This window comes from Homarus americanus, unplaced genomic scaffold (assembly GCF_018991925.1).
Source record: "Homarus americanus isolate GMGI-L3 unplaced genomic scaffold, GMGI_Hamer_2.0 scaffold11022, whole genome shotgun sequence".
NCBI classification, from domain to species: domain Eukaryota; kingdom Metazoa; phylum Arthropoda; class Malacostraca; order Decapoda; family Nephropidae; genus Homarus; species Homarus americanus.
Genome location: NW_024737068.1, coordinates 15,236,126 through 15,248,243, shown reverse-complemented (window position 1 = coordinate 15,248,243; position 12,118 = coordinate 15,236,126). Strand labels below are relative to the sequence as shown.

Sequence of the window (12,118 nt, the reverse complement as noted above, 5' to 3'; positions counted from 1 at the left end):
GATAAAAGTAAAAGAGCGGACCGATCGCCCGTGCGGCTAACAAGCCGATCAGTGGCGAAGAGGATAAAAGTAATCTTCAGACCCTCCTACATTTCATGATAATAGCTTTTAGGAAAAAAAATACAGATTCATCTTATTTGTTCTCAATTGTTATAAAAAATGTATTTTCTCTTTTTTAATGATTGAATAACTGAAATTACCCCTGTCAATTGTAATATCATTGTAATTCCACGATAAACTGATTTTACACTGCATTGCTGTACAGTATAAGAAAAAGGCTTCTTTAATAAATAAATTAAAATTATTCTTAATCATCATCATTATTACAGTCTAGTCTTTTAGCTATATAGTGCATATATTTAGATTTAAACCAACATAATTCAGTGGAATTTAAAATTTAGTAGCGTAGGGAATAACTTATCAGACACTATCGGTGGAGTAAACACAGGATGTGGTAGGGGCTGGGCATAACGTTTGGGACACTGCGCTACTGAATGCCAAGTAAGGAATTGGACCATTATTGGGCTGTACGGTTAGATTATACATTAATATACATTCTATATAAGTGAAAGTTTCCACCGGTATAGAGTAGTACTAAGAGATACGTCTGCTGTTCATTATTTTGGCAGTCATTTGATATTTTGTTTCCCAATTTACTATGAATAAAGCTGCTGGCAGGTTAAAACCATTGAAACCGGAGGACAAAGATCATTGTTCAGAATTTTTACAGACTATTTATAATTTGACATTTAAGGCTTATGCAACGATATAATATGACACTTAAGGCTTATGTAACGATATCATGACACTTAAGGCTTATATAACGATATAATATGACACTTAAGGTTTATTTAACGATATACTACATTATTTAAGTAATATAGCGATATAATATGACATTTAAGGCTTATATAACGATATAATGTGACTCTTAAGGCTTATATAACGATATAATATGATACTTAAGGTTTATTTAACGATGTACTATGACTTTAAGGCTAATATAGCGATGTAATTTGACATTTAAGGCTTATGCAACGATATAATATGACACTTAAGGCTTATATAACGATATAATATGACACTTAAGGCTTATATAACGATATAATATGATACTTAAGGTTTATTTAACGATATACTATGACATTTAAGGCTAATATAGCGATGTAATATGACATTTAAGGCTTACCTAACAATATAATATGACATTTAAGGCTTATATAACGATATAATATGACTTAAGGCTTATATAACGATATAATATGATACTTAAGGTTTATTTAACGATATACTATGACATTTAAGGCTAATATAGCGATGTAATATGACATTTAAGGCTTACCTAACAATATAATATGACATTTAAGGCTTACCTAACAATATAATATGACATTTAAGGCTTATATAACGATATAATATGACATTTAAGGCTTATATAATGATATAATATGGTATTTAAGGCTTCTATAACTATAACAAGGGTGGCCAAAACGCAGCTCAAGAGCCGCATTCGGCTCTTTGACACTTAATGTGTGACTCGCGAAAATATCTTGGCTGAACTCCTTTTTTGCATCATGATCAATACAAAAGGTACAGGTAATTAAAAAAATGTTCGAGCTTTTTATTTATAAAGTGAGAGGCCATTGGATTAAAACATAAGTTAATTATTCAAGGCAAGTATAAGTATTTAGGAATTTAAATCTTAATTTTAATGATAGAAATTAGTCAGGTGTCGTTCATCAGTGCTGAGTCAGGTCAGTAAATTTCAGGTCAGGGATTATGGAAGCCACTCAGGATATGCCGACGATGTCCTCCACCAAGCCCCTGACTACCTCAGCATGCCCTTGATCTGGTCTCCAGAGAGTGTGATTCACTTGGTTTCCTTCTTTCAACTGCGAAAACAAAAGCCATGTGGCACGGTCGTGTTGTACCTCCACCCTTCTCTTATCAGGAACACCCTTGGACTGGGTTAATGAGACAAAATACCTGGGTGTGTATGTAACTCGCACACGTTGTCAGATCCCTGAAGTCCGCTATCTTTTTGACATATACTTTCGGCGTCTCGCTCCCCTCTCTACCATGTGCAGGGGTTCCCTTGGTGCCACCATCCCTGTACTTCTCACCATGTACAAGTCCTTTGTCCGTTCCTGTGTCGACTACGCCGCCCCTGCCCTCGTCAACATTAGTCGGACTGCTGTCAACCGTCTCGAAGTTATCCAGAGGAAAGCTGCTCGTATCATCCTTGGGGCTCCTCAGTGGACACGCTCTACTTCTCTATATACCGAACTTGGTCTTTCCCCCTTACAGGATCGTGTCCAGGAGTTTTACCTAAAAACTGCCGTTTCCATTCTACGGGATCCTCGGGGCAACCATGTCCAAACCAACTTGACTCCTGCTGTCCGAGACCGACCTCCATCTAGAAGACAGTGGCGAGGGTCACTCATCCGAGCCCTTCAGGAACACGACCTCCTGCCTGATATTGTTGTCACCCCTGCTGTTGGTTCGTCTCCTTCTCCCTGGCTGGATTTTCAACCTAAAGTGATTGCCCTCGGTGGACCGCTCCCGAAATCCCAGGTGAACCCTGTTATTCTCTGCAAATACCACATCTCCAGGATCGCTCACTGGTCCCCAGGTAGGGTCGTCCTCTACACTGATGGTTCTGTTGACCCCGCTACAGGTAGGGCCGGGGCTGGTGTCTACATCTCCCGTCCTGATGCCCCTGAGCCTATCAAACTGTCTCTCAGAGTTTCTGACGGGGCATCCTCCACTCAGGCTGAACTAATAGCCCTCCTTGCTGCCCTTCTTGCTGAGGAAGAAGCAGATGGTTTCTGCCCCTTGCTTGTCTGCTGCGATTCCAGGTCTGCTCTCGACGGGATCGCATTTGGATCAGGGGAAAATAAGGACCTCATCCTCCGAATACGAGGGTTAACATCCACACTTCAGGATGCAGGCCGTCCCGTGACATTCCTATCGATACCCAGTCATGTCGGTATCTTGGGGAATGAGGCAGCAGATGGCCTTGCCAAGACTGGCTGCAACAAGGCCACACCTGACTACGTTGTTCCTCGAACACTCTTACAGATTAGGACCCAAATTCGCCGCAAACAGAGAGAAGTTTGGGAAGCAGCCATCCCCCTGGACTCCCCGCCCACCTGGTACGATGTCCTCCGTAAACTTCCTGACCTCTCGTACGTCTACGGGAAAGGGTCGCGGAAAGGGGACGTGATTGCTGCCCGTATCATCATTGGGTATGACTTTGCTTGGGAGATTGGTATCCCCGCATCCCCTGAGCAACGCTCTTGTGCATTATGCAGAAGACCCGACAGCAGCACCCTTTCCACTACCTCCTAAGATGTCCCCACACACAACGCTTCCGTGACGCCTGCTGGACCACCACTCCACGACCCCCTGACGGAGACACGATGATCCTCCCCATACTGGCCAGATATTTTGTAAATAATATTGATTATGTGTTAAAGGAATATCCTTCCTTCCTTAGGCTTTAGTAAGCCCCTTTATAATATTTATACTGTATATACTTGTCACACTTGCCAGATGCTTCTGGTGTCATTGTACAGGGGTACCTAGTGACAGCATTAGGATCCCGCTTCCTCTATCAAGGAATAAACAATTGAAATTGAATTGATTATGGAAGAAAGTCGGAGGGAGGGGCAGGTCTCCTTTTTTTCCAGTGTTGTTGCCTTGTCTTATAAAGGTTTAGACTTAGAACTATAGTGTTTTTTTTTTTAGCTGACGGTACAAACCTTGCAACTCTTGTAACTCATTGGCTCATACATAATATTCGATTCATATTTATATATCATAAATAAATCCTTATAAAACTATTAAGGATACCCAGTTATGGTTTACTTTAAGGCTGAATTTAATGTATGTAAAGATACGGTATAACTACAGAACCGGTACCTGAAAACATTTTCAAGATATGAATAGAAAAAAGTTTGATATTAAGAATATTTACTGTTGAAGTCACAAGTAAATTCATGCTTTCGAAGAACACATTTTCCGCTACAGATACTACTCTTCACAAATTATTATGTATATCAAGACAAATGACACCAAACATATAAATCAAAGGATAATAATGACCATTTTATATAGAGTAGAATCTAGTGTAAACACCACATATTCAAGTAAAGGTGTCCTTTAAGACAAACATTACGATTAGCTACAGTAGTGTGCTTGGCAGAAGAGCCGCTCAGCTGAGTGGCAATTGAAATACAGGTACCTGTACAGGTACAGGTAGTTTTATTCAGGCTGTTCACTTTATATGTATCAAATGGTGGGGATAAAAATTCTTGTCAGAAGTCTCATCGAGAATATTCTTTATTTCAACAAACTTTTTCCACTCATATCTTGAAAGTTAATGTTATCAAGCAGTTTATCTTTACATATATTAAATTCAGCATTAAAGTAAGCCAGAACTGGGTATCCTTAACAATTATATATGGATCTACGTATTTGTGATATATCAATATTAATCCAACATTATATATGAGTCAATGAGCTGCAAGGAGGGGGGTGGGGACTTCTTAGTCTATTACTGTCAGCTAAAAAAGAAACGACTATAGCAGACAGTACTAAATATCTTTTGCTAATCAATCCTGGTTTGCATGAACCTAATCTGACTTGACTGAAGCAATACTGTACCTTAATTTCTTTACGTTGGACTGTTATGTCGCATGTAAAAAAATCTTAATTATTCCCTGACATTTTGAAAATACTGTACTGTAATGAAGAAGGTTTCCATTATTGTATATGGAAGAATGACATTTTGACTAAATGAGATTTGAGTTAACCATTACTGTAGTTTTAAACACAATTGCTTCAATGATTTAAAACTTATAAACACTTGAAAGAACTTCATATACTGTAGTTATGCTTATGTTTTGTTTTAGACAAATGATAAATTTCTCCCCAAATCTTTTTGTTTAAAGAACTTCAAGGTTTGTTTCGAAGATAATTTCTTAAGTTCATAATCAACTTTATGCTGCGGGATGTTTAAATTATATTTTATTCACAGATTAAACATGAAGGCAATTACTAGGATATTCCGACGGAAGGATGAGGTGACCCCAGTAACAGAAGATATGAATATTTCTACTCCAACGGTTGTCACTCACACTTTGCATGTCACCTATGACCCTAACACTCAGTCCTATGAGGGCATTCCTGATGCCTGGAAAGGATATATTGAAGCTGCTATTAGGTATGTTTAAGCAAATACTTTCATACTGTTTCTGTTAACCATTCATTTTCCTTTTCTCCTGAGTGCACAGTAATTTTTTTTAAATATAATTTCACCACTTATCAGCTTACTTGCCGTTTGAGCGGCTGGTGTATACAATGTTCGTAGCTGCAAAAGGAAAACTTGTGATGGTTGGTAGGGTCATACTGGATAACACCCTTTTCATGTGTGTTTGGGCTTACCAAGACTCGAGAGATAAGTGTGTTAGCGCTATAAGTTTGACATTTCTTACTCATTATTGTTTCTTTACGCAAGCGAATGTATTGCTACTTGTTAATACCTAGAGTAAAATTGTGTAACGATAGTACTGTATTAGACACATGTTTTCCCAAAGATAATATAAAACACATGTGTTGCACAGGTAGTCCTCAGTTTATGAAACTTTTGTTTATTAAAATTCAAAGTTGTGAAGAAAAAAACTCCACGCTATGATTTATAAACGAAATTCATAATGTTACAAAGTTTTCTTTTGCTGTTTTTGTAATTTTTCCTTAAGTACAGTACAGTACTGTACTATACTATACTGTAATATTGAAAATATGCATTTTTTAATTACTGTATACTGTACTGTACCAGTACACTTATTTATTTCACTGGCTTATTTCATTCTTCTCTAACATTCACAATGTATTCCAAGAAAAAGGTATACAGTACAATCTTAAGACAATAAAATCCCATTTAAATATACAGTACATAACAAAATTGTCTTAAATTTAAATAAAAATTTAAATTGTAACATTGAGAGACCCATGTTGTTAAATATGAAAGTCTAAACAGAGGTTAATAGTGTGTGTAGTTCTGAATTTCACAGGTACGGTATATTGCTTTTATATACAGTAATACAGTAAATGCTATTGTATTTTGTTTTAAGAATTTACCACATTTCTATATGGTTAAATTTTTGTGCCATATGCCAGATTCAGTGGTCATAACTTACAAATTCTGTACAATGAAAAATTCAGCAATCTGAATATAAGCAATGCAGGGATAACTTCCATATGATACTGTTGTACCTAACTCTTTGACATCAGTTACCACAGAGTTTGTGTTTTGACAGTACACGACGATCACTGCAGGCTCTGTTTTTTATTTGTGCACCATGCATTTAAGATTCATCTTTCTATGCTGTTCCCCCTAAGGCCCTGAGAGCTTCCATGTCTCTCCAGTACCTTACGTGGCCACAGTATGTGTTTATTTGGAATATTTGATTATGTTCATGATTCTGTATCAACAACAGTCAACCATATTTCTTGGCTGAAAACATACTAATTGAGGTAAGGAATGTAATTATTGTGCCTTGAACATTCATTTTACATGATATGGAAATTAATTTTATAGGTATACAGTATTATTAGTATTATCATAATTGGAAATTGCCTCAGGGCACACATTGATTGAAGTTAATGGATTAAGGCAATGACCGTTATACAATGGGTCATATGCGCTCGATCAGTTTTATGATGTAAAAAAATTAACACCATTTACCACTAGGTGATGGGTAAATATCATTTTTACGATGGTCGCTACCCAAATACTTTTCCTGCATTGTCACTATTGAAAATGTGATGCGCAATAACTTGCAATATTCGGAGATATCATGACACAATATCAGAATGGCGTAACACATGCGACCCATGCGGGAGGTTCTGCCCGTCCCCATTGATTGCCAGGCTAAGCAGTTGAACTTTCACATCATCCAGAGGATGGTTTGAGTGTAGAAGAAGATATTCTTTGTACATAATAATAATATATACTGTACCAGTATATGAGGATTCATAAAAATAGTAATAATAATAATGATATATAAAAGAAAAGAAAAAATACTATGTTGTCATTTGGGAATAATTTCCCAAGACACGCAATGGCTGAGAGATCCCCCAAGCTGCTCCTTGCTTCCCCTCCCCGTCGGCTAACTACCTACCACATAACTAACTGTTTACAGTATTCCCTTTGTGTTTTTGACATTATGATAGTAATTATTATTTTGTATTTAATTTACACATTCTGTATGATTGATTGTGTGTGCATGTAACTGAGGAAAAGAAAATGAAGAAAATCACATACAAGTATATCTAACTGAAATTATGAATTGAACAATAACAAAGCTCACAGCTCAGCATCACCCGCTCCGAGTGCTACTGGGTGGCGAGTCGGCTACGCAATTATCTCCCATCTCCCCTGATATTATTTGTTATTTATTTTTACGCTCGACTGCACCTTCATTGATTTGACAAAAAAGGGACTCTGGGTCATCCGAATTACCGAAAATCCAGTGTTTAAGATATGGTGAGTGCTGGCAACATTGTTAGGGAGAGCAGAAATGATCAGCTGTTACCGCTCTGTAAACAAGAAACCGGGATTATACTATAGCACAATAGCTCATCTCGGATTGAGTGTGGGATAATTTGGGGAAAGGTAATTATTTGTTGATAATGTTTTATTAACCTGGCACCAAATAAACAGTAAGTGGGTGGTGGTGAGTTGTCCTCGCTCCCTCCTTCCCTCTTCTGACACCCCACACCAGTTACGCAACCAAATGTAGTTGTGTATGTTACTATAATTCATATTTTATTCCTATAATTCATTCATCTTAATCTATTTCATAATACTGTACACATATCCTCCTATAATTACTGACTTTTTGGATCTGCATGGTTATTTCATATTCATTCTGAATTAAAATTGTTTAATTCATTTAAAAAAATATGAATTAAGCCAAAATCCCTATTATAATGAGATCAGAATTAATGAGGGTACAGTGTACATGTAACAGAGTAAAAAAGAATTGAAAAATAATTATGTACAGTATATCAACCTGAAAATACGAGTTGAAAAATAACAACACAACACACAGTTGGCGGGAGGCTGAGATACTGTACTACTGACACTGCACCCCCTCCTGCTCACCCCTTCCTCTCCCACAATTCATGAGCTAAGAAATTTTTACTCCATTCATGCTTTTTCCCTTATAATAATTATTTATTTATTATTTTTTGCACATTCTGTATGAACAATTGTGTGTGCATTTAACAGAGTAAAAGAAAATGAATAAAAATACGTATATCTACTCAAAATTACGATTTGAAAACTAACTATAACAGCTTCACCTAGTAGGAGGAGAGGTAAGGTGAAGTAGCTATGGTGACATCTAACTTGGCGATCTGCCAATTCTCACACACACACACACACACACACACACACACACACACACACACATACACATGTGTACGCTCATTTAAGGTACTGTAAATTAGTTTGCATAAATTTATTGATTTTATGTCTGTTTATAAATTATTTTAGTTTTTTAGACTTATTTAATCATTATAGCAGCAGGATATAAAATTTGTTAAGGTTCTTCAGGGTCTCAGGAACAAAATCTATTTTACCCCATAACTTATTCATATCAAATACTATTGATCACTAGCGATGGCTTTTTGAGGTCCCTAACCCCATCGTATAAAGGTCATTGCCTGTACTGTAAAGTATTACTTGTTGACACAATTTTAACTTGAGAAGTTAAGATAGTACATGTACTGTAATATTATGACATGTTTTACTGAAGACAGTTTTAGGATTCCTACAATTTACCCAAAAAGCTCTTGATTGTTAATTTATTGTTATTCTTATTTTAGTAAAGATGAAATTGCTAGTAATCCACAAGCTGCTATTGCTGCTGCAAAATTCTGGAAGTACTCAATACGACGGAAAGAAACAGATGTAAAGCTCATCCCAACGCCTCAAGTTATCCAGGAAGAAACTGAAGCTATTGAACATATTTTTGAAACTGGTACTGTATACATATTTTATAATTTGTTTATTTTTTGGTTTATCTTATTGCTGCCAAGTTGTTTGTATTAGTTCAGTAATTGAGAATAACCTAGCATTTTAATACTGTTTTAGTTAATTTAACTATACGTACTCTAATTTATTTGTAAAATGGTTTTGTTACTATTTTACTTACTTAAACTACAATACTTTTTTGTGGAAAGGGGGGGGGGAGGGGGCTATCATTGTGGGTTGTGGGCTGGGAGGATGCAGTGCTTGCTTCTTGACTTGGATGTCACTGGTTCAATCTCAGGGCACCTCCAGTCCATCCAACTGTGATTAGGAGGTACCTAATACAGTATACAGTTGAGGAAGTGAAGGCAATTCAGTGCAGTGCTTGCCACGATGCCACCTCATGTAACTGAAGTGCAGTATACCTGCACAGTCTGCTGTATATGCATGTTCCTTAATGGGAAGTCATGAATTTAGAACCCGCTTTCAACATTCAGTATACTGTACTGTAATTCTTGACCAATTTTATTTCTTTGTTGACCAAAGCATTTACCGTACATACATCATTCGCCATATTTTCAGGAGTACAGTACTGTGCAAGATCATTTTTAATAAATATGTTGCTGAAGCATGTACAGTACAATGATATCCTTATTACAGTAGCTGGAACAATTGGTGCCGAGCTTTTCCAGGGATGAAAGTTTTCCGGATAACGAGATGACTCTCCAAACCCGGAAAAAATCCTGCATCCCAGAATTTCTCTGGGTGCAGGAATATCCCGGTTATCGCAAGGGATGGGCTAAAAGTCATTGTGATTAATGAAACTGCAAATATCAGGGCAATTTTCCTCAAGAATTAATGTAAATGGGGAGGAGGAGATGCATTCCCAGATGACAACTTTAATCACATATTTTTTGACATACAATATACTCTTCATTATCCAATGCTATTAAGGACCAGTTGGCAGTTGACAATACTGTATACTGTAGTTTCACTACACATGGGCAATTGGAATGGCTGAGATCACTGCCCTTCTCTCCTCACAATCAGAGCGACTCAAGCCAGCTGTCATAAGAAGTGTTAATTATCTTTATGTTTTTGACCTCATGATAATCATTTCTTTAATTTTTTTGGCACATTCTGTATGAAGATTATGTGCATGTAATCGAGTAAAAAAATAAATAAAGAAAATTACGTTTATTTACCCATCAATACAATTTGAAAAATAACAATAACCACCGCCGCTGCCACCACCAAATTAATTGCTATCTTGCAAGGATTCCAGCAATGCAAGTTATATTCTGCCTTGTCAAGTCTGTGATATTTTAAAAGAGAAAAATTTTAAGCTTAAAACCACCTTTGTCATATAAAAATCCTTATCACTCACAGCCTCCTCTGCTGGCTGGGAGGAAGGTGGAAAGGGAGATGGGGTGTTGACAGCCAGGAGGGGAGATTAATGTGTAGTTGTCAGTGGAGGAGTCAGGGACTCGGGAATAAACTATACAAGACAGGGAGTTTAAGTTTTTGCTTATAAAATGTTACTGACTTAACTTAGCAGAATATAACTTGCATTGCTGGAATTCTTGAAAGATAGCGATTAATTTGGTTATAAACATCCTATAGTTTGCACTAAACATTAGGACTTAACTTAGTACATACAAGTACAGTTTGTGATAATGTATGAGGTTGCTCAGCAGTTGTGGTTGCATTTGTTGAAGCTTCGTGGTTGGTCTTCCCACCCACGCACCAACCATGTGAGGATGCGGCTAAACATGATGCAGTCTTTCATAACACCAGAAATCCTTGTCCCCATGCCCTAAGCAGAAAGGTTTGGAGCAATTTTCTCGCCATTTTCTCAGATTTTTCAGTAATTGCGCATTATTTCATAATCGACATTTGCTCCCAGACCCAGAAATAAAAATTGACAGATTTTCCTGATTTTTATTTAATTTGTAGAAAATGCTCCTGATTTTCAACCTTGGAATTTGTTCCCAAACTAGAAATTTAGGGAATATTCAAAACAAATTATGAGCTAAATTTCAATTCCGGCTATTGGAGAGTTCCGGTTTCGGGGATTCTGGCTAACTAGTAAAAATTTCTGGAAACTTTTATTCACAACCATCTGTTCTAAGTGTTAGAAAGTTGAGTTTAGTACGATAATGATCCTGAATAAATTCTCTACAAGATTGTTCCATTAATAGATCCTGAAACAAAATATTTCAACACAATATAATGATGAGGACTTAATTTTTTTTTTTAAATACGTACATAAGAAATGTTGTTTCCGGAGTCTAGAAAATCAGTTATAATCGATTTATAAAGACAATTTTTTACCCAAATAACCCTGAATAGTTAATTTAAAAGTTTGGTGAAGTAAATATGTTTTAAAAATAAAAAAATATATAAGATATGGGCATGCGAGGCGGGTTACCAACGGGTTCCGTTCCTAAGTCGTATTTGTACTTAAAGTCGGAACATGCAATGTGCATACCGTACTTACAAAACAATGTTTAAAATCCCACTATATCATAGCCTAATTCCTTATATACATCTAAAATCACCTAATTTAAGACAAAAGAAGAAATAGAATGACAAAATACAGAAAAGGAAAGTAGAAAGTAAGGCATCAGGTAAATAAAATACTGTAAATTTCAAGTTTAACCTCGTTCATATCGGCGGGGCATTCATAAGTCGGATGTTCGCAAGTCAGGGACCCCCTGTACTGTATGGATTGTATTGTACTTAGCAGCAGATGATGTCATCTTGAGCCTACAGTAGGCATACTGTCCACTCTGCTGAATGTAATACTGTACATAACTAATAATTTGTTATGGCTTGACACTTACTATGGAGGTGGGGTGGGGGATTAGTTCATCTCATATTACTGATTTGAAGATGCATTGTCAGGTCATCCATTGTTGTGGTGGGTGATTAGTGGGTCTTATGACCTGAAGATGTCTTGAATAATTAACTACCGGTAAGATAAGGTGCTCCAGGGTTCCCCACTTACTGAATGTACAGTACAGTATACGTATGTAACTAATCAATTTTTAAGTCTTAACACCGCTTTAACAC

General features: G+C 36.7%; 1 protein-coding gene across 1 annotated transcript in view; it reads left to right on the top strand.

Moving 5' to 3' along the window:
- Nucleotides 1-415: 415 nt before the first annotated feature.
- Nucleotides 416-12,118, top strand: part of LOC121872998 (serine/threonine-protein kinase PAK 2-like) — a 31,570-nt gene continuing 19,867 nt past the window's right edge. The window contains exons 1-3 of the mRNA XM_042376225.1: nucleotides 416-501; nucleotides 5,042-5,227; nucleotides 8,899-9,053. Coding sequence (XP_042232159.1) covers nucleotides 5,049-5,227; nucleotides 8,899-9,053 — 334 coding nt within the window. The 5' untranslated portion in view covers nucleotides 416-501; nucleotides 5,042-5,048. The remainder of the gene's footprint in view (nucleotides 502-5,041; nucleotides 5,228-8,898; nucleotides 9,054-12,118) is intronic.